Source organism: Eleutherodactylus coqui, chromosome 4 (genome assembly GCF_035609145.1).
Source record: "Eleutherodactylus coqui strain aEleCoq1 chromosome 4, aEleCoq1.hap1, whole genome shotgun sequence".
NCBI classification, from domain to species: Eukaryota; Metazoa; Chordata; class Amphibia; order Anura; family Eleutherodactylidae; genus Eleutherodactylus; species Eleutherodactylus coqui.
Genome location: NC_089840.1, coordinates 126088903 through 126113160, shown reverse-complemented (window position 1 = coordinate 126113160; position 24258 = coordinate 126088903). Strand labels below are relative to the sequence as shown.

Here is a 24258-nt window from a genome sequence, read left to right as displayed (position 1 = left end):
TTACTTTTCCTATTTATGACCTAAAGAAAGGTTGTGTCAAATTTCATGTCTGAACGACATCGGAAAGTTAGAGGATTAGGTACATTACACATAGGGGTGCCAATAGTTTTGAATAATCGAGTTGTAATTACATTTACATTTCCTATTTAGGACCTAAAGAATACGTATGTCAAATTTCTGTGCAGTACACAGAAGGGCCTGTAGAAGGCTGCAGACAGGACTTCTGAAGAGATAGGGTTAACACCTGATGGGTGTAGCAGGAATTGTTTACATAAAAGCCAGCTCCTGCCAGAAGCAAGGGTGAAGTTACAGCTCAGGTGAGCTGGAAGGGCTGAAAGCCTAAGGTCCAGTGTGGACCAGTGGAAGCGGTGGAGATACAGCGTCAGGAACTTAGAGTCTGATCCGTGCGTACCAGTTTTGGGGTCAGTCACACGTCTGATAGAGAAAGACGCCCTCTAGACCCCCCGGGCGGGGTAGTGACGGTGACCCAGTGGGTGGTGAACCCAAGATTACACATGGACTGTGTTTGTATGCTGTTTTGCTGTGAAATAAAGGCTGGCAGGAGCCAGAACTAAAGCGAATTCATGTCTCTGGAGCATTTCTACATCTGTGGTGCAGCATTTTTATGTATGAGAGGGTCAGCGATCTGCAGGCGAGTGACCATAACGTGCCACAATATATATATTATATATAAAATGCAATACTATAGTATTGCACACACAGATACGTCTTCATAGGCAAACATTCATGACACACAAAAGGTTGCCCGCTATTTCATGGAGGTGGAAGGTGGTGTTCGGGACATCTCAGTCTTGATCACAGCGGTTGTTGGTGGTTGTTTGTTGTCCAAGATGGCCAGTTACCTCCTTGTATAGAACAAGCTCAAACTTCAAAGCCACCATTCATAGGCTAATGTGAACACTGAAAAGGTACATCTAATTTGCAATTAATCACAGATTAGTCTGATTTTGTCCTTGGTTTCAAACAGAGCAGTGAATGCCATTAATCGTGTCCTTGCAATGTTTTCAATCCTGTATCCTTTCTTTCTGCACTGGTTTCATTTTGATATCTTTACATCTTGTGGTTTTCTGTATTAAACATACAAGTTTGTACCCAAATAGTTTCACTAAAGACTATTTCAGGAGATAGATTTTACATGATGTACCTAATTTCAAGGGTGCCAATATTGTTAACCCCAACTGGATGACTGGAATCCTGCATTTTTCACCAGTTTTCCACTTTACATGCTCGATCTTGAATTCCCAATTTTCCCTGAGTTTGTGGATAGAGGCTAGCTGTTATTAGGTCCCCCACATACTGCACAGAGGAGATTGTTCTCAACTATCACTCTCTCTCACATACAGAGAAACAGCAATAGCATGGAAAAATCCTAAATAGTGAGATGTGATTCCAGCTGCTGTGAGACAGTATCACACTGTTAGCTGCAGCAGCATGTCTGTGTGTCTCTCTGACTTGGCTCCTCCTCCTCTCTCCATAGACTTCTAAGGGGATCATGTAATCTGACCTGCCAATGAGCTGTTACTGCAACGGGCCCCCAAGATGGATTTTAATAGTTTTTCAGAGGGAATGAAGATCTTAGGTTGGAGAGAGGAGAAGAGCAAAAGTAGAGAAAGCAGTATTTTTCTCTGTTAACAGAGTTTCTTATATTTGCCTGTACTATTGATTTATACCATGTTTAATCAATTCTGTTGAGTAATTCCAAGGAATCCACAACACACCTTCCCACCCAAAACAAGAGCTGTAGGGTGTGTGGGTGGCAGGGATATTGGATTGGAATGAGTTAATCATATGTGTAAGAAATTCCGAACCATAAGACATGAAGGTGCATACAGAACAAAAGAAAAACCGCTTTAGTCCAACTGCTATACAAAAATATGTTTCGATCACCACTATGTTAACTCTAACACTACATCAGCCATTTTTCGACCTATATTCAAAAGTTCTGTCCTTTAAATTTTAAGGCAAAGTATAATAGAAAGGACACAAATCTGTGCACTCCAATGTATAAGGCTTTACGTTATAAGTACTGCACGTTAATAGAGTGCAATATTGCCAAACCTAAGGAAACAAAGGCCGGTTTCCTTCTGCTGCATTAAACATTCCCCCAATTCGTGACTTACAAGCATGTTCCGTGCACTTTTATGGAAGCTATGGTTATAATGCATGTAATGTTTATAGAATCCTGTGAAAGTGGAGACTATATAAATCAATGTGGAAAAGATCAGGGTCTTACATACTGTCAAGGTGGGAATACAGCTAGCGATGGGAATAGGGAGTAGTGCAATGCCCTGAGAAAGCTGCCCCAAATATGGATTCTTAGTTATCCGTCAAACACAGGACAGTGATGGCATATTATAAATACAATTGATATAAAAAGTCTACACACCGCTGTTAAAATGCCATGTTTTTGTCACGTTAAAAAAAAAAAAAAAAATCTGCGAGAAGATGAATCATTTCTGATTTATTTCCACATTCAGTGTGACCCGGTATCTGTACCATTACATGGAAACACAAAGCTGAAATCTTTTTGGGTGGAAAAATAAAAACAAAACTAAAATAATGTGGTTACATAAGTATGAACACCCTCTTATATTTGGTGATGTGGTTGTGTTCAGAATTAGCCATCACACTTAAACTCATGATAAATAGTAGTCAGTACTCCGCTTCCATTATATACAGGGATCCTGATTTACCCCATATAAAGTTCAGCTCTTCCAGGAGGATTTTCCTGACCTTTTCTTAGTTGCATCTTTTAGCAAAAGCCGTAAAGATCATAGAACACATCAAAGGAATCTGATTGTTGAAAGGTTTCAGTCAGAAGGGAACCAAATAATGTCCAAGGCATTACAAGTACCATGGAACACAGTGAAGACGATCATAAAGAAGTGGATTAAATTATAGACAACAGTGACATTACCAAAAACTGGACGTCTCTCAAAAACTGATGAAAGACCAGAAGAAAATTGGTCCTGTAGGCTGCCAAGAGGCATACAGCAACATTAAAGGAGCTGCAGGAGTTTCTAGCAAGCACTGGTTGTGTAGTGCATGTGACAACCAACTTCTGTATTCTTCATATGTCTGAGCTGTGAGTCTGGGGGCAAGACGGTAGCATTTTCTAACAAAGAAAATCATCCAATTCCGGCTAGGTTTTGGCAAAACCTACATCAAGTCTACAAAAGTAGGAGAACGTGTTATGGTCTGATGAGACCAAGGGTGAACATTTGGCCATAATTCTAAAAAGGTATGTTTGATGAAAAGCCAACACTGCGCATCACCAACCCCCCCCCCCCCAAAAAAAAAATACCATTTACACAGTGAAGATGGTGGAGGCAGCCTTATGCTTTAAGGCTGTTTTTCTGCTGCTGGAACTGGGGCTTTAGTCCAGGTGGAGAGATCTATGAACAGTACCAAATATCAGTCTATTTTGGCACAAAGCCTTCAGGCCTCTGCTAAACAGCTGAAGGTGAAGGGAAATTTCACCTTTTAGCATGGCAACGATGCAAAGCAGGCTTCCAAGTCAACAAAAGAATAGCGTCCCCAAATGATGATCAAAGTTTTGGAATGGCCCAGCCAGAGCCCAGACTGGAATCCCATTAAAAATCTGTGGGTTGACCTAAAAAGGATGCTACACATGAGATGCCCTCACAGTCTGACAGATGTGGAGTGTTTTTGCAAGGAAGAGCGGGCAAAGATTGCCAAGTCAAGATGTGACATGCTGATAGACACGGACCCAAAAAGACTGAATGTTGTCGTACTGTTAAAAGGTGCAACAACAAAGTATTAGCTTTCGAGTGTGCATGTTTATTCAACCACATTGTTTTAATTTTTCCACCCTAAGAGATGTAAGTTCGTTTTTCAATGGAATTGTACAGATAACGGATCACAGTGAAGGTGGAAATAAATCTGAAATTATTCATTTTTGTTAGATTTTTTAACATGCCAGAAACATGGCATTTTAACAGGGGTCTGTAGACTTCATATATCCAGTGTAGGTAACCAAACAGTCTTTTCACACTTGTTTTGTGATTTAGGACAATAATATTCTTATATGAGAGCAGCTGTATCCCCTTCAAGAGTGAAAGGTTGCCAATCAGCTGAGTATTTTACCAGACATAACTAACGATACACATTACACGAGAGTTAGTGAGCATGACCAACTCCGTCCATTTTGGGTGATCATGTCCTGTAATTTTGCAATAGTTCTGATCAAGTGTAGCTATGCTGATATGGAGGAATATATGGCCGATAATGGCCGATCATTTGACACTTTGCAAAACCACATTTTGATTTCTTAAATCACCTCCCACTATTTGCTGATGCAGTTGATTATGTGGATGGTTGGATTGTTCATACAAGTGATGTAGAATTGATCAGACACATTGGTGGTGAATGATTCCTTTTTGAATGCATGACCAGCATTTGGAACAACAAAACAAATAATTCTCAACTTTAATCATATTCATTAAACTTTTTCAGTGACTAAGGGTGCTTCTAGATGGAACAATTTATAGTTCGAATGATGTCAGACTTCGCTCGTTCAGCCCGTTTATACAGGCAGATAAATCATTTGCCTGTAAGTAAATGAGAACAAATGAACAATCTGTATTTAAACCGATTAGCGAAGGAGCCAACGATGATTTTCATGCTTATATGAAACGAATGATGCTTAGACGAATTACCGTTTATCATTTGATTGTTGGCTGCATTTAAACTGAACGATTATTGTTCAAATTCGAACTACCCAACGATATTTTTCCATAATGATAATCATTCCATGTAAAAGATACCTTAACAGTCTGAAAATATGGTGTAATCCAGTAATTCCCACATTTTTTATTTTTTTTTTTCACCATGAAGGAATCCTGTATTCAGGTTCCAGGGAACCCTATCATTTCAGAGCGCCCTGAATTGGGAACACCATGGCAGTCATAAGCTTTATTGTCTATTGAGACAGGAAGAACAAAGGCAATATTTCCTTCAGTCTTCAGGGTAAATCCTGATTGAGTTGCTTTAATTAATAAAGACGAGTTACAGAATTCATTCTTGTCTGAATTGTGTGTTCTATCCTATTTACAATACACAGAAAGGCACGACGTGTGCTCAATTTAATCTATGGTTAACCTGCTTAGGTTCTTAATAACAGGAGACAAAGCCATTCAGTGTAGTCATTTTAATGCAAAATAGTTCTTAATTCTGGAGGATGCTGAACACATACAATATAGAATGCATTATTGGAAAATAAAACAAAATTATACAGCAATTTCATTTTTTTTATCTTACAGTGCAAGAACTGAAGGCCATTGACTGGATTGTTCTCATATATATAGATATCTATATAAAAAATAATAACTGCTTTACAGATCTATTCTATACTTTGGAAAGATAAATGTATATTTATATATTTATAGGTGCTGTACAGTATATAAACATTTACAACCAGTAAATCTATTCTTGATTCCCTTAATATTTCAAGGCAACTTTACTTATTTGGAAATACCAGTTCCTTCGAGAAAGGTTTACTTTTTGAAGAGTATCACAGTATGTTAAATAGGATAGAGGAAATCACAGTAATAAAACTGGGTGCAGCAAGTCTGGATGAACCTTGGAATTGACAAAGATACCCATTGCCAATAAAAGGATTAATCACAGCAGAGCAACAATTAACAGAACAGAGGTATATATAGCAGTAGGAAAAAGAAATCCATTCCAGAACCTTGTATCTTTAAGCGGCCTACAAAAAATGGAGTCTTATCAAGCAATTATAAAAGGCTTGGCATTAAGATATATGAGCCACATCCCGATTGAATGTATAGGAGCTTACATGTATAGTCTGCTTTACTCATGTAGCTATGACCCTACGCAGATACAGTTACTGTGTCAGGTCTCTAGCAATATGAAAAAAAAAAGATTTGGGGTAAATTTCAAAGCTTAGGCTTTTTAGAGTTTCCACGCCTCAAGGCCAATTTTTTTGTCTTAAAGGGGTTGTCAAAGTTTATGTAAATAAAGCCTAGAGTGTAAAAAAAAAATCACAAAGACTTCTTAGTCAATTTCATATTTTCTCTTTCCATGCGTGTTTGGAAGGCAAACTCTTCGAGATGTAAGAGGTGCTTTGAGCCAATCATATCTCTCCCCTCTGTTGGTCCCTTTAATGCTGCAGCCCCCTCCTCCTTGGCTGTTTAGCTATTTAGTAGCTGAACATTTACAGATAACTTGCAAGGAAAAAAAAAGCTATGGGGTTGCAGAAACATTTAGACAGGTTTATATACTACTCATTCATGCAAAAAAGACACAATAGATACACTATAATCAGTAAACTGCAACTTTCTAACATACCTTTTAGTTGTTCTGCTGCTCTGTTTAGCTTACAGAGAATGGCTTAGAATGATACACTGTAACAAACATCAGTTTTATGAGCAGAACCAAGTCAAGCCAGTGTTTCTTCAGCCTCTGACTGTAAACAATGAATGCTTCCATGTACTGAGAGCAAGCCAAGATCTTAAAATTGATCAAAAATCTAAACAGGGGCATGTTAAAAAGTTACATTTCTTTCCTGCAAAGTCGGATTAAGCTTTATTCACCAAAAATAGGAAAATCCCTTTAACTAATGGCTAACCCAAACATACCGGTTTATGTCACCACAGAAATATGAAAGCCGTTCGAGGCAAATACATCTGGGTACTGGAGAACAGTGGTGTTGCCAAAGACAAACATTCATCTAGCCATTGGATAAAGCTGGGCTGCAATACCAGACATGGCCTATAGTGTGGCGCTGTTTCTAGAAAAGCATACCATTTTTCATATCTAATGCATCCTTTTTAAAGGTTACTTGCACTTACAGAAAATTTTGATATGTCATAGAGACACGTCAAAAGTATTGATCAGTGGGGGCCGAGCAGCTGAGACTCCTGCTGATTGCTAGAATAAGGGGGCTGCAGAGCTCACCTGAGCGCTGTGCCACCTTGGCTGTGTTCATTTATCTATAGCGGATTCCAGCAACTGAAGACGACCTTATAGAGGTGTACAGTATAAGTCTCTTATACATCTCTATGAGGCCGTCTTCAACTGCTGGAGCAGCTGTAAACAAGCTACCATAGCTAAGCGCTGCAGCCCCCTCATTCTAGCAATTAAAGAGGCATCCAGGGAAAACAATATTGATGACCATTTGAGTTGAAACTTTGTATTTTAATCGTTTGGAGGAATAAAAAAAATCTTGCTGTCACATCCAGTCTTTATATTGCCATCCTCAGGATAGGGGCATCAATAGTTGATAGTCTGAAGTCCGCTGCTCAGAACCCCGACTGATTAGCTGATCAGGCGCCTGCTGTCAGCGCTGGTATACACTGCGGTCAGAATTGAAGCCTTCACTCGTTTATTAGCTGACACTTGTTACTGTAAGTGAAGCTCCCATTAATTTCAATGAGAGCCACACCTGCCATTACAAGCTCTGGCCACTACACAGCGGTTGATGCAGCAGCTTCCGTTCCGACCCCGTATACTTGCAGAGGTGTAAACAGACACATAATCAGCAGACCCTGGCCAATCAACTATTGTAGCCTACCTGACTTTGTAGCCAACATTAACTGTTATACAGGTAGTCCCCTACTAACGAACAGGCTCTGTTCCAGGAAGCTGTTCATAAAGACCATTTGTTCATATGTCCAAACAAATGTTTGTATGGAGGGAGATCGCGAGTTGATCCTGCTCTATACAACGTGGGTGCTGGCTGTTTCTTACAGCTGACACCCGCCTGCAACAGCTACAGCTTCAATGAGTGTTGTGGGTTTCCGTGTGGTTGCCACAGCAGCTGGGGGCTTTATGAAAAGCCCCAGGACTGCCTATGCAGAGTGCCTATCAAGCCGTGCCTATAGCATGGCTTGATAGATTGCCTATGTGATCTGTACGATCGTTGTACAGTATGATGTAATGCTATGGCATTACATCATACTGCAGGACAATTTTGTTCATATCTAGTGAAGTTCGTAACTCGAACGTTCGCAAGTAGGGGACTATCTGCACTTCCACTGTCCAAGATCGGTGGTCAGCTCTAATGGGCCTGTCCTACAAGCCAACCTCAGACTAAACCAAAAACATAGTGACAGAAACCTATGGTAGCCTTAGTTGTTCACAGGGCAGATGTACCATGTGGGGCTCTGATCTTGAACCATGGTAAGAAAGCAAGCCTGAAACCACAGGGGTATTAAAAAAATGGTCATTATACTTATTTAGGAATTTTTGTGCAAGTAGTTCTGCTTTCTTACACTTGTGTGGCATATAAATGGCATTCTCAAAAAGTTCACCCTTTCAGAAAAAAGGATATAGGGGAGAAACGCATGATTAATGGCTGCACTGACAATAGTCACAGCATTTCAGTGGTCTTTTCCCCTGAAGTACCTAAGCTACAATGTAAAAATACAATGTACTTCCCTCATGACCCTATACTACTGTAGTTCTCAGAAACTGCATCATATAAGACATTAACTTCACCCCAGTCGCACTTTGCTTTCCATAGACTTGAAAAAGCCTTTTCCTCTCACCAAGCACAATTAAGTTATGCAAAATCATTATTTCGAAGGCTGATATAATACATGCAGCTCAGTTAACTGCATATATTATTTTTTCTTGCGCCTTCCTAAATCATGTACATTATCATAAAACTCCATTAGGCAGATGGGTGCAAAATTTAACTCTTCATCTGCCATATCTGCAGTGACACATATGCATATTAAGCGCTTTTCAATAAAGTAGAACATTTACGGCAATAGAAGCCACGCTTGTTCTTTACGTGATGTCGTTTCTATGTCTTTATGTGAGGGGTCTTTAAGGATAAAGCAACATACAAAACCTCTGTAAATATTAAAGTGTTAACTATATGTCATGCTGACAACATGGTTTTTCTTTTTTTTTGTCGGGTACTAATTTGTATTTTGTATTGTTACTCTTTGTAAACATGCAACATGCTAATTGGGTATTTCAGTCTAGGCTTTTTTTTTGGCTTATGTCCGAAAGGGGTTAAGCTTACACTTCACACAGACACAGTAAGAGGAGATAAACTGAGCAGGTAGATACATTGGCACGAGTAGTGGAGTTATGATCACATTGGCAAAGTTAAATAATCATTGTTCTAAATCTGTACAACACTGTCCCCAACTTTCATTATAGCAGCACAAAGTCCAAAAAGTGCATCGAAACACCTTCATAAAGTTGTGTGGATCTCGAGCCTTTGGAAGACCTCACTCATTGCAAACACAATCCAAAATGCCTTCCATGCAGTTTCATTACTAAAACACATTTGCAGGCAGCAATTGGACTTGATGTCTATATATCCAAAGTGTTGGCATCTGTGGCTTTATTCGTACTGGGCACTTTCCACGGTCCTGGAGTTATGTGCGTTTTTTTTCCTCCTGTCCTCGAAACTCCTTCATCTTTGGTTTTCTCTGAAGTATCAGCTGCAGGATTCTTGGTTTGTGGCTCATGAACAGTAGAATGGTCTCCATACTGGTTCTTCTCTGCTGGTTTAGCTATGAGACTTGAGTCTTGTAGTTCTTGTTTAACAGTGGAGGCACGTCCTTCCTTTTTAGGATTTTCTACCTCCTGCTTTTTCTTCTCAGGCTCTGTAATATTTCTTGGAGATCTTCCTTCATTTTTACTTTTGTGTTCTAGAGATTTTTTCTCATTAACACCAAAACTTGACCTTTCCTCTCGTCTAGACTTATCATGCCTATCATCTGTCTTTTTGCTGCTTATTGATTCATGTATTTCTCTACCAAATTGCTCAACTCTATCCTCAGTTTTGGATTTATCATGTTTCTTGGATTTTTCTTCTTTGTCCACTCTCTTGTGTCTCTCCTCCCTGTCATCTCTTCGATGCTTCTCAGCCCTGTCCTCTCTGTGGTGCTTCGTGTCCCTCTCCCCTTTCATGTTTTTGTTACCTCTTTCATCTTTCTCTTGTTTGATGTGTTTTTCACTTTCTTTTCTAGGTATTTCCTCCCTTTCCTCTTTCCTTGATCTGCCAGGTCTTTCATTTTTCTTTACTATTAATTCTCGGTCTTCCCTAATGGGTGCTTTGTCTTTCTTTTCTTTAGACTGATTTACGCCTTCAACTTTGGCATTACGTTTTGGAGATCTATTCTCTTGTTTTTGCAACTTCTCTTCTTTTCCGATGCCATTTTTCTCTCGTTCCTCCTTTTTGTAAGCCTTTTTAGGACTGGCTGATCTTCCCCTTTGCCTTCTACTACTATCTTTCGCATGAGTGGTAGTATCAATAGCACCTTCTAGGTTTTTAGAATAGGATTTCCTGGGGCTCTGAGATCGTTCCCTGGTTTCTTTTTGTGTTCTTTTAGAATCGTTCTGTCTAGACCCCTGATGTCTTTCCGGATGTTCCTTAGATATTTTGCTATCAATCTTTCTTGGACTCACAGATCGCCCTCTCTTTGAGCTGAATTCTTTCTCAGCATCCAGCAGTTTCTTTGTGTTAGGATTCTTAGGACTCAAAGACCTCTCTCTATGCTGATCTTTGCTTTGGACAGGAGATGACTGCTTTTCTTGCTTCAATGCCTTATTTTCTTGAATTACACCACCAGGCAACACAGAGCTGTCTTTATGTTGCTGGATATCATTCGGTTCAACTATTTTCTCAGTTCCCTGAACTGTAAAACCATCCTGATCAGGTGCTGGTAAAGGAAAAGCTCCAGGAGTTGGATCCACATATGAAATTGATGAAAATGCGGAGAGGTCATCAAATATTACATTTGTAGATGAATCATGAATGTTTTCCAAATCATCTAAAGCAAAAAAAAAAGGACAACAACATATTTAGCATGGGTCTATGGGCATTCATATCCAATAAAGTAATGAAACACTAGTGACATGAAATGTCATATTATGCAGAAAATCTGTTCATGGCTATTCTTATAACAAAACAAAAACATGCATTTATGAAATGAAGACCCCAATTACATGGTAATGACTCAAAATGTGACACCAAGTGACGTGAATGAAGTCTGATGTGCTTTCCATCATATGACACGACTATATACTACAGCACAACAAATATCCATGCCACGCAGCCATGTGTGTGATACTTCAAACAGAATAAATTAACAAATGTGGAAGTAATTAAGCGGATATTTTATTAGGCTCTATTTCATGCAGAGTAAGAGATTTTATTACATTAAACTAGCTGCATGTCTGGCCCCGTAAAATTATCTTATAGGACCAGAGTGCGTTTCCTCTCAAGCCTTTTTTATACCTTAAAGCATGCATGCAATATTACCTAATAGACTAAAAAGATATTGCAGTATATCAACTATATACTACAGCACAACGTGCAGTATAAGGTGCTGTAAAAAAGGGGTTTTTTTTGCAGGAGGAATTGCAGTTTTTAATAGCACCATTTGTTGATCAATGCTACATTTTGATCACTTTGCATTTCACTTTTTGTAAGGCAAGAGAGGCAAAACTAGCAATTTTCGCCATGTTTTTTGAATTTTTCTTTCATAGCGTGCACTGTGCAGGCTTATTAATGTACTAACTTTTTTCTCTGGGTCCTTATGAACGCAGCGATACCACATATGTGATTTATTAAATGAATTAATTTTTTAAATAAAATGGGGAAGTGGGTTTTGGCATTTTTTAAATTCCTGTCCCACTAGGGGACTTGAAGATCATTCTTCTAACATACTACTCTACTTCAGTAGAGTAGTGCCTTAAAAAGCCTATGAAGCCCAGTTAGAGTCCGAGCCTCATAGGCCACTGTGGCTGGCAGACCCAGAGGCCATATTCAAGCCCTCAGGTACCATAGCAACCCATCAGAGCCCTGTAATCAAATTGCAGGTGTTCCGATGGGTGAGAGAGGGAGGAGCCCCCTCCCTCAGTCAGCCTTTTATATGCCTAGGTTGCATGACCGCAGCTTGTAAAAGATTAAACATTAGGGATCTTCAGCCCCTGTTAGAGCAAGTGCCAGGCTGTCATCCAACAGCTGAACACCCGCTCTCCCCGACACGGGAAACCAGTGCCAGGCTTCTGAAGCAGCCGCCATCCAAAGACGGCGCTGCAGAATAAAGCCCCTTAACATCCGCCATCAAAAGACGTATGGGTGATCATTAATATAGGTTATCATCTACCTTAAATGTGGGTATACAGTAGATATGTATGTGTACTTAGATACTGTGTACTAACTTATAGAAAAAAAAGATAAAAGATACAAAGTTGCTTTTTTCTAAAACCAATATATTGTGATCTTGAATACTCTTTTCTTACTGATATACGAGGAACAACATGATCCGCGATGCTTGCTACAAGCAATTTATGACCTATTATTTCTTTCGAAGCTGTCAACCTGTGTTAACCTTGGGGAACCACTAAATACGATTGGTTAATCAGTGCGTGCACATGCATTTCGATAAGCTGCAGTTACTGCAGAACAGAGAAGACAGAGGAAGAGATACAAGCTGAATCACAAGACATGCACATTTACCAAGTCTTTAAGGGAAAGACCAAGAAAAGCACGAGAAAGCCTTATTGCTGATCAGGTTTCATGTAGGAGCAGAGGCTGGAGGGAGCCAAACCTGAGGAGAAGGAAAACAAGCCTGGAACACAATACCAACATCACCAAAGCATAGCTGCCACAGTGTACACCAGACAATCATCAGCAGTGTGTGATAGGTACAAAGTGCTTGTACTCAGGTTAAATCATCATCTGTGGGAAGATCCACCAACATATTAATGGTCAATCATCGTTGCTGCTGCTTTGGTATTTAGAAGCTGCTATCAACAGCCAAACAGGTAAAAGGAAAAGAAAATAGGATTTATAGAATGTTAGCACAGTAATCATCATCATATGAGTGTCTCTTCTCATTCACACTTCAAATAGTAAAAGCTAACAAAATAATAGCATAAGCAAATACAAGAAAAAAAGACAAGTAATTCCTGACAACAGACTGTTATATAGGCCAGAAGGTCTTCTCACGAACAAGTGTCATGATGACTAATAAAGAACTTAAGGCAAAGTGTAAACTGTTGGCCAGTCAGTCTTTGTCTTCTTTTCTTGATCTGTGTGGTTTGCATCACTCTTGGTTACATATCATGAGCTAAACCTTGAAGAACAGCAATGCTAACCGTATTATACAACCTGAGTGTGTATAGTACTCTCGAATCTAAGCCTTAAGCTGGCCATAGATGTAATTATCATCATCATTAGAAGGCATGGATTCATGGAGACAACACTGTCCTTAAGCTAGAACAGAGAAAGACTATAAGAGCGGCTGCGAGATTCAGATTCAAGCCATCCGTGTTTTACATGGAGGACGATTTATCTAAATGGCAACAATGTAATACTAAATTTTCTAGTTTGTGGCCGTTTGCCTGGCAAAATCAGCTGTTTGCCCATGGGGTCAAGAAACACACCCACGACGATCAGTTGAGTACTATAGCGGTTCCAATTTCAAATGGGTAGTCTTGTGTACTACTTTATGATGATTGACAATTCTTACATCTATGCTACTAGGAAAATGCTTCAAAATATTTCCCGGCCAATTATGGTGCACACCCAATTTGCAAATGAGTTAACAATTTTCTATGTTGGACAAGGGAAATATCTTTTTGGGTATACATTCCTTCTTGAGGATTGGAAAAATTAATGCTTATTAAGTCTTGGCCAATCTTTATGTCTGTGGTTAGCTTCACAATCTCTACTATGGCTTGATACGAAGAGTAAGAACAAAGTTTAATAACAATGTGGAAATGCGACAGTAATGCATGTATAACAGTAGTTACAAGGGGTTGTGCCAACCTTTAAAGTTATTCACTACCCACAAGCAGGTTTTGATCGGTGTGGGTACGATCACTGGGACCCCACAGATTCTGAGAGTAAGAGTCTACATAAATGAAGGAGCAAGTGTGCACACTGCCACTCCATTCATTTCAATAGTACTGCAGGAAATAGACCTTAAAGGGGTTTTCCAAGGAGAATGCTATTGATGACCTATCCTCGGGATAGGTCACCTATAGTTGATTGGCTAGGTTCTGTTACTCAGGACTCCGACCGATCAGGTGATTGTGCATCTGTTGACAGTGCCGCAATTACACAGGGGTCGGAGCGGAAGTCTCTGCTCTGACCTCTGTGTAGTCGCCCATGCTTGTAACAGCAAATGCAGATCTCATTGAAATCAATGGAAGCCATGACTGCAGTTACAAGTGCCAACCGCTTTACAGAGGTCAGAGCAGAGACTTCTGTTCCAACCACTGTGTAATTACGGTGCTGTCAGACGGTGCACACATCAGCACAAATCCTGAGCGACGGAACCCAGCCAATCAAGTATTGATGACCTGTCCTGGGGATAGGTCATCAATAGTATTTTCCGTGGAAAACCCCTTTAAGTGCTGAGCTATCTCCACCAGTCAAAATGAAATATAATAGAAGCAGCAGTACGTATGCTCAACTGACACTTTATTCATACACCCCTTTAAGGCTTAGTTTTGCTTTTGTATGATTTTGTGGGATCACCTTTATTAATCCTTTTTTTCCACCCGTGTAAAAAGCAAGTTAGCCAATGTAGATGCATGATGCATCCTGGGCATCAATGGATTACAAAACAATTAATTCATCTTTTTAGATAATGAACATAATGATTACATTTTTAAAAAAATCATACAAATAATCAAATTTTGAAGTAATTCTACTTAACTCGACTGAATAAATTTAATTTCACTTTAAACAGACATGCAAAAATAATTTGAGGACAAAATAAGATATTGAATTTCAGAAAAAAAAGGGTAATTTTGCTGAAGGAGGATACGGATATTATGCTATGAAAAAAACTAACAGCTGATACTCACCGTGATCTGGAATAAGTCCTGTACCAGGTCGTAATAAAAGGAGAACTTTGGTCCCACCAGCTTGGATCAGCTCAATGGCTCGTGTGTGAGTGATGCCTTGGGTTGGTTCTCCATTAATTTCCACTATTTGATCTCCGACCTGACAAAGATAAACATTATTTATATTAGAGCGTATTTACACAAATGACTTTACTGTGCAAGCTTTGTGCATTGTGAGACGTACAGAACTTGCACGAAAATAGAACCCACTATTTTAAATGGGTCCGTTTACATGTGCGATTTTTCTCTTGCAGCGATGCTGAGAAATGGAAAAGCTGTAGCATGCCTCATTTTTCTGCGATATCGCAGAAAACCCATCCCTTATTTACTATGGACGAGTGAAAAATCGCATTGCACTTGCATGTACATGCGATTGCTATGCGATTTTCAATTCTGTAAAATCATATATATCATAATGCGATTTTCTTGCAAGACACATTGCACTCGCAGTGAAAATTGCGGGTTTATGAGTTTCATGAACCAATATTGCATTAGCCCATGTAAATGAGGCTCACAATATAACAACTACACTTCTAAGTAAAGAAAAGAAGATCCTAACAGAAAGGTGAATGTTCCTCAGATGTTTAATGAACTGTACCACCTCGAATTAACAAAACATAACTGGAACAGAAAGTGTAAGATTATATAATACCAGTAGCAGCACCTAAACTTATTGTTATAATTATGATAATTCTAAAGTTTGCTTTTTCACAGTAAAACATTAGTAGCCTATTCTTAACACTGGCCATTAGTACTGGGCCTACGGTGATCTGAGCCTAGGGACATCTGCCAATCATGAGAAAGAAGGGGCAACAATGCTTCACTTCAAATGGGGCTTGGATTTACAATGAAGGAAAATCCTGGTGATCAGCAGGGATGTGAGATATTAGACCTCACCAATTTAAAGGGAATCGGTCACCTTCTTTTAGCCCATAAGCTTAACGTATAAGACAAAGTATGTGACTTGCTGAGTCTGGAGGTGTATTATACTTACCTTCCTGGATGTAACCCTGTTATCAGTGCTGGAAGCCAGCGCTCAATGCATTGAGCTGCGATGCTATGTAGTCCGCCCGTTCTAATTTTATAATGGGCGGTCTATTGAGTGGAAGCTTCCAGTGCTGACACTGGGGGAACAACAGGATAGGCAAGTAAAACACATCCCCAGACTCAGTGCGACACCTACTTTTAGCTTATAGGGGTATAAGTAGGTGACAAAGTAGGTTTAATACTGGTAGCCTATGTTAAAGGGGTTGTCCCACATCTAGCTGTTTTGCTGCAAGGAGCAGACAGCTCCGTACACTGCGCAGTCCCTGTTACTACAGGTTGAGTTCTACTGTAGTTTAAAACTCTGGCCACTGCACAAAGTACGGCACTGTCTGCTTCCTGGAGCAAAACAGCTAGAAGTGGGACAAAAGCTTTACGGAAAGAACACCTGTTTAAATATGGAAAACCCCTTTGAAAAGTAATATTTTTAAGCACTATAAAATTAAATGCACTCTTTGTAAAAAAACTAAATGCAGCCCCTAGAACGAGTTGTCGTTTTGCTGCAAAACTCAGCAAGCAGTTACATCTCTGGCAGGTATGCAAATAATTAGAGTTGTGGCGTGATTAGATGAAAGGTCTTGCCAGCTGACGCCCTGAAGGTGATTCCACTCTTAGACTATAAAAAGGCTCTCAGAGGCTCCTTGTATGTAGTGACCTATTTTTCTACTTGTGCAGAACTTGTTGACCACTAGACATGCCTCCATGACACAAACAAAGAGATTTCATTCAGTTAACAGTTTGAGAGGGGGCACATTATTGAAATGCAAGAAGCTGGATAGTTGTATCCCCAAAATACCCACCACCTGGGTTGTTCTAACCAGACTGATTGGAACCAGTGGATGCACGAGGACACACGCACAAGACACAAAGCTCAAGACACCCTCAACTAACCACCAGTAGAGAGGATAGTCTGATTTTCCGACAATCACGAGCAGCTCTAACCGTTTAATTGTCCACTATCGAGAGACAGGTGGCGCCATTGTTAGAGGCCCCTGTCTTTGTCAGAACTATTTCCAGGTGCTCAGCTGTAGGATATATGGTCTCACTGCGCCCATTACATGTACTGCCTTCGACATGCACCCATCATCAGCTGTGTTTGCAGTGGTGTCATGAATAAGGAAACTAGACTGCTACGGAGTAGAACTGGGTTACCTCAAGCAAGAAATCCAGGTTTAGTTTGGGTACTATGATGGCCATGTTTCTGTCTGGAGAACAAGGGCTGGGCATCTTAATCCTGCCTTTGCTGTGGAGCGGCACAATGCCCCCAATGCTGGTGTAATGATCAGGGAGACCATTGCATATGACAGTCCGTCACCCCTAGTAGTGGTACGAGGGCCAATGACGACAGCTCAGCAATGTGTTCAGGACATCCTGCAGCCACATGTGTTCCTCTCATGGCAGCTTTCAAGAGGCATTTCCCAGCAGGATAATGCTCGGCCGCACACACAAGGGGGGCACAGGAATGCCTCTACAACATTGCCCCTTTTCTGTGGCCTGCCTGGTTTCCAGATTTACCACCAATAGAACATGTATAGGACTGCCTGGGACGCCAACTTTGACAGCCTATGAGTTTGCGTGATCTAGAGGTTTAGTTACAGCAAATTTGAAGCGATATGCCGCAGGATACAATACAGAACCTGTATTGCCTCTATGCCAGCCCATTTCACATCTTGTATCCAAGCTAGAGGTAGACCAACTAGGTACTAGCGCCTCCCTTCAAGAGGTCCGTTTTAAATTATTCTTTTGCACAGATATTGTATTCACTTACTTATATCAAAATTACAATCACACATGGAAAGTTTCATTCTATTTTGACAACTCCTTCAAGGTGCTTGATTTTTTTTGACAATGAGTGTATTAGCATTAGCCTATTTTAACTTTATTGACAAATAAATTTGGAAGAGATTTCCCCTATTTTAACTGCTGTGTTTTTTTGTAACAAAATCTTATCTTAAAACGCTAAGTGATATAGAAACAATATTTCTACAATTTACCAATTTGTTAGAAATGTTTTAGATCTTTTTTTACAATGATATAAAAATGACTGCAGACATATAGTAACAGAGACAATTATAAGTAACAGAGTCAAGTATAAGCATAAAGTATGGAATGTGTGATAAATCTTACTTTACATAGCCAGATCTTAACTTAGAGCTATGGGATTGTACAACAGAATAAACCACCAAATTAATTAGCACTTGCATGGCCAAACTGGACGACCATGGGTTGGCAGTGTTCGTAGTTTACAAATCTTGATACTGCTCTGCCTACTTGAGTCAACACTCGTTCAGGGTTCATGATGCATATCAATATTATCTTCTATGGTTTGCTTTTGTTCTACATTAAATGTGCTGTTAATAATATGCCCTTTGAAGTAAGTAAATAAAATCACTGATATTAACAATCCGTAAAGGTGAAGAGACAATGCTTGAGTACACTTTTGGTTCCTGCTGAAACATTAGTTTCACTCGGAGGGTTCTTACACTGCAACGTTTTCACCCTTGCTGTGTGTTAACCGCTATTTTGGCCTTGAAACTACGGTGACAATGGCGGTAATAATTTTAGTAATATACTATTTTTGGAAAATCCATAAAACCTCACTGTAAATTAGAACCTGGACTTTGCAGACATTGCACATCTGTTAGCACAGATTCGTGCCTGCAGATTGCTGACCTCTGTGATTCCTCATCAGCCATTCCCATCGTTTTGCCTTTACTTCTCTTACTGACAATGAGTGCCTGAGGCTTTAATAAAAGTATTACAAAGAAAAAAAAGTAGATTACACTGGTCTTTGTTTGCTGAACTGTCAACTGAGGGCCATGGACTCAGCCCACAGTATAAGCATGCCAGTGAGCAGTATCCTCAGCGTGTCAAACAAATCTTACTACAGATAAAATGACTTCTAGATACTTTTCTGCAAATCACCGTTTATATACAGATTTCAATTTATTCCATCATCTTCTAAAAAGGATGGGGGGAGGGGAGGTATTTTTGCATTCCTTAAAACCTAGAATTTTCTATAGTGAAGTTAAAACTACTACAGACCGTTATTCTCCTATATAGAATATGGTTAATTACATTATTTTGGGACTGAAATAAGAACTGTAGAAGAAAGATGTAACAGCATTCAAGGTGCAAAATGTAAAAGTCTTTATTCTTCCAAGGACATAATAGCAGCCACGTTTCGGCCAGAAGATCCTTGTCAAGCTTGACAAAGACCTTCTGCACCTTGAATTTGGCCATGTCTTAATTCTATGATTATAGACTGGCTCCATGGATTCGGGTTCCAGGTGACTATGCATTTGTTGCCTCACTATGGAAGTGCTTTGGATTGTGCTGCTGGTACCATATCTTGTTGCTACTTGTGAAAGAAGAACTGTAGGATAAGAGTCTACGCCTTACATTTGTCTTAAGATGGCAAAGTCTCTTCAATGGCATATTGAAAGAGAGGGAGATACCGGGCCAAATGTAATTGGAAGTTATTGATAATTGAAAAGGATACATGTCCTTTGAGAGATGTTGCCGGTGTGTTCTGTTTGAGTCAAGTCTAAGGCTGGTAATATGTATTAGATAAAAGTCAACTGAAACCACAGATTTCGTTGGGATTGGACAGGATGTATGGAGTCCTCCTTGATTACAAAATGACCAGTCCTTTTTCCAGCAGAAGAAAAAACTACTTTTAATATGCTTTCTTCATATTGGAACTGTAGATTCCGTTATTAAAGGATCCATGACAGATTTGACGGGTTGACTGAGATCTGATAGGATACATTTTTCTGCACCACTAATTTATAAGGGCCCAACTGTTTTTCTTTGTGTGTCTTCCATGTGAACTGAGCCTAAGGGCCCTTTCACATTGAATGATAATCGTTGAGATTCTCACTAGATAACGCAGGAATCAAATGACGATAAGCTTGTGTGAACGACTTCCTGTTTACTGTGAATCGAGGTGGGCATAGCGATCTTTGGCCTGCTCCCCCTCTATTTACTGAGTGATTATGGTCGGGACAACTGTCAGATGCTGAAGCATCAGACAATAATCCTGTGCAAATAGACCCCGATACTAATATTATCCAAACTACGTAACAAGAGCCAAACACTGTGAGAATGCAAAATCAAGAAGGTGGCAAGCAAAAAGTTTTACGTACATGAATGCGGCCATCTTTGATCGCAGGCCCATCTTCTGCCAGGCGAAGAATAAAAAGCCCCATGTTGTATTCTTTTCCACCACGAAGGCTAAAACCAAAGCCTCTGGGTCCTCTCTCCAACTCCACAGGGTAGCAACCAGTGCTCTGCACATCAATAAAGACTTTCAGAACACATGTGATATATAATAAACCACACATACTATACATACAAACATAATGCCTTGCAAAAGTATTCACACTCCCCTCTGTGTTTGTACTGTTTTGTTGCATTACATTCTGGAATTAAATTGTATTTTAACTTAGATTTGACATAATGGACCAAGCAAAATGGTCCAAATTGTTACAGTGGAATGAAAAAATACCTTGTATAGTAAATTTAAAAAAAACTGAAAAGTTGTGAGTGCATATGTATTCACCCCTACTGCTATGAAATCAATTAAAAAAAAGGTATGTCCCAACCAATTAACTTCAGAAGTCACATAGTTAGTTGACTAAGGTCCCTTTATGTGCAATCAAAGTGTCACATGATCAGTTACATGTCGTTAGTATAAACACATCTGTTCTGAAAGGGCCCCGAGTCTATAACAACACTAAAGCAAGTAACGCGAAGACCAAGAAGCTTTCCAAACAGGTCAGAGACAGAGTTTTGGAGACGTATAGATCAGGGCTGTATTATTTAAAAAAAAACAAAACCAAGCTTTGAAGATCCCATGGTGCGCCATTAAATCCATTATAACACAATGGAAAGAATATGGCACAACTACAAACTTGGCATCCGAAGGCCACCAACCAAAACTATCAGATGGGACAAAGAGGCAATATCATAGATTTAACAAACACATCAGCAATAACTCGGATGAAGCACCAAAGATACACAATGAAGATGAAAGCTTCTGTCCATAGGACCATTGTAAGCCGTACACTCGGCAGAGTGCAGAGTGGGGCTTTATGGAACAGTGTCCAGAAAAAAAGTCATGGTTAAAAAAAAAAATAGAAAAAAACATCTTTGATTTCACCAAACGGCATGCTGCCAACCCAAAGACATGGAAGGAGGTTCTCTGGTTAGATGAGACTAAAGTTCAACTTTTTGGCCTTCATGGGAAACGCTATGTGTGGTGCAACCCCAAAACTTCCCATTACACTAAGAACACCATTCCCACTGTGAAGCAAGATGGTGGTAGCATCATGTTGTAGGAATGATTTTCACCTGCAGGAGCTGAACATACTTCTAAAGCTACACTGGATGAGTCTAAGGGGAAACATGGAAATGTATTGGAATAGTCACATCAAAGCCTGGACCTCAATCCAAGTGAGAATATGTGGCATGGCTTGAAGGCTGCTGCACACCAACACAACCCGTCTAACTAGAAGGAGTTGAAGCAGTTTTGCCAAGAAGAATGGGCACAAATCCCAATGTGTAGATATGCAAAGCTAAAAGAGACATACCTCAAGAGACTTGCATCTGATTGCATCAAAAAGTGGCTGCACAAGGTATTGGCTTTCATGGGTTGAATACTTATGCACATTAAAGTGCTTCGTTTTTGTCTTAATCATTGTTTACAGTAGGTCACAGTAAAAAAAATATATTGCACCTGTAAAGTAGTTTGCATGTTGGGTAACTCAAATGATACAAATTAAAAAAAACAAAAATACTATTTAATTCCAGGTCATAATGTATGTACAAATATGCATTACATATTAACATATATTGTATATTACACACAGCTGTGGACTGAGGGTAGGGCAGGAAGGATATTGGTGGGAATTTATCAAGGGCACTACATGAGTATTTTGGCATCAAAAAGTGGTCCAAAATGCCTCTTGACTGAGTTTTCTTTCTTTTTGAAACCGGGTAATCATTTAAAAATATGTATAAAGCATTCCTGGAAAATTCAGATGTAGGTTTTTACAATGCAAAAGAGAGAAGCTTTTGAAGCCTTTAGGCACATGTTAATTCAAAATCCCATTGTGGTATATCGGGAAGCATTTTATCAGCCATTGGAAACAAAACTCCAAAGCCACAAAGAAAGATGTGGGCAAGCCCCACTAGTCATCAAACGTAGTATTGATGACGTAGAACTGAATCATAGACTGAGTAGATTAACCGTATTAGTCTACTAATATGCTTTGATTAAAATATGTGCCAAGAATCTTGCATTTTTATGTGGTTAATAAAAACAGTTGTGAAACTTTATTCAGATATTACATGTGTATGAGTGTCGAGGCGTGTGTTTTTGTTACTGTATCTGTTGCAGCCATGGCTTACATGCATCTTCCCATTTTATTTATTTTTTGAAAGGGACATTTGTTTTTTGGTATGCATTGCAATGGTAGAGGAGTGTCTGCCCTCACTTTTGTCTTGTACTCAATTCACACATCTATCCCAGGTGGCTTAATGAAAGTGTATAGCCAGGTATTCAGCTTTCTGAGTCCACTGGAGGCCTTTGGCCCAAAGAGGTGTCTTTTAGAACCAGGTACCTTTCCAATAAGTTTTGCATGGATGTGGAAGATGGGCCCACGTTCTTTGATCGAAATATAAGTTAGCATTTTTATACAGTTCATATAAACACTAGTTGTGCAATTTTATTCAGATATAAGAGTGCTAAGGCATGTGTTTCTGTATCCCTATTATTCGTTACAACACTCACAGACCAGTAGGAAAATACCCCCAGGGTCACTGTATAAATTAGTTGTGTCAAATGCTGAAAGTACTTAACTATGTACTTCATTGTTAGCACAACAATTGTCCTACAAGAATAAATAAGCCTTAAATTAAGAGACACAATACAATGGACCAAAACTGGTGACTGCTGCGGTATTACAGCCATACTGTACACTGCTTACAGTACCTTCCACAGGCCTTTACAGCCAATAACACTAAGGTAACCAGAAATTAACACAAGATGATATAACTGGGCAGAAAACAGGGAACAGAAAGTGATACCACCTATTAGCGGCATTATGTGGTGTCCACTACACTACAGAACTGTAACGGTATTTATTAAACTTAAGCAGCGTAAATCTGACCCTGAACGTACCTAAAAATTGCCTACAGTGAACAAATATCAAAAAAGTAATGGGTATGAGTTAAAGGACTGCAACGGCTGGAAGGCTTGTTATAATATATGCATGTAGGGGAGAGTTATCAGCCTAGAATCCAAGAGGGGAGATTTTTCTGCTGCCACTTTCTACTTACAGAAGATTGCCTTGACTGAAATATTGTAAACAGAAAAAATATATCCATTCACCGACAGCAAGGAAAGACCTTGAAATGCTTTTTGTTAATTCTTGGTAAAGCACAGCTGAAATAGCTACTGGGAATTCTGATCGTACTCTTCAGATGTTCATCGTCTATGTGCAATATTCAAGTGTTGCATATGTAATCCAACAACGGAGCCTCTGTTCATCTCTACAGCAGACATAAGATCAATGAACCCAGTGCCTGAAGACATAATCTCAGAAAGCTGCTGCACCATATTCCTTCAGATTGAGATCTCCATTTTTAACAAAACATTTTCTGCAGACAAGCAGGATGTTACCTGTGAGTGCCGGCTTCCAGAAGGCAGTGTGTGCGCAGCATCAGGCTTATGATCAGCCCATAAGAATCTGTACGGAGCAGAGAGATCTCCCTTACTACCTTCTGTATCCAATGTATTTCTGTACAATAAGGGTATAAACAATGCACAGAGTTACTGAGAGATACTTGTTCTGGAAGATTCTTAACCACATCAGTTACTTTACTTGATGTACATGTTCCATAAAATAGGCTCTTTGTAAAGAACAATCCAACCCCCAGAAGGAGTTTTCGATTTACTGTAAAACTCGGCATGTAGTTTTATCTCGGGCAGATATGCAAATGATTACAATTGTGGTGTGATTAGATGAACGGTCTTCTAACCGGAGGCCCTAAAAGTGGTTCAGCCCCGGCCTATAAAAGGCTCTCAGAGGCTCCTTGTGTGTAGTGACCTCTTCCACTTGTGTGGACCCTGTTGACCACTAGACGCCTCTAAGATGCAATGCAAGAGATTTTGCCCAGTTAACAGAGTTTAAGATGGGAAAAATTACTGGCATTTCGAGAAGTTGGAAGGTCATATGGACGAAATGGCTGCCACACGGGCCATTCTGACCAAAGTGTTAGATACCACTGGATGCATGAAGGCACGCACACAAG

The 24258-nt window shown here is 39.6% G+C and overlaps 1 protein-coding gene across 3 annotated transcripts in view; it reads right to left on the bottom strand.

Moving 5' to 3' along the window:
• Nucleotides 1-5176: 5176 nt before the first annotated feature.
• Nucleotides 5177-24258, bottom strand: part of MAGI3 (membrane associated guanylate kinase, WW and PDZ domain containing 3) — a 298048-nt gene continuing 278966 nt past the window's right edge. The window contains exons 18-22 of one of the 3 annotated variants that reach the window (XM_066600063.1): nucleotides 23627-23744; nucleotides 20088-20231; nucleotides 14857-14995; nucleotides 12497-12587; nucleotides 10684-10802 (exon numbers count right to left, since the gene is read on the bottom strand). In XM_066600063.1, the coding sequence (XP_066456160.1) occupies nucleotides 12538-12587; nucleotides 14857-14995; nucleotides 20088-20231; nucleotides 23627-23744 (451 nt within the window). In that variant the 3' untranslated portion in view covers nucleotides 10684-10802; nucleotides 12497-12537. Of the gene's footprint in view, nucleotides 10803-12496; nucleotides 12588-14856; nucleotides 14996-20087; nucleotides 20232-23626; nucleotides 23745-24258 lie in introns of all 3 variants that reach the window. The other 2 variants (XM_066600061.1, XM_066600062.1) reach the window with 2 other exon arrangements.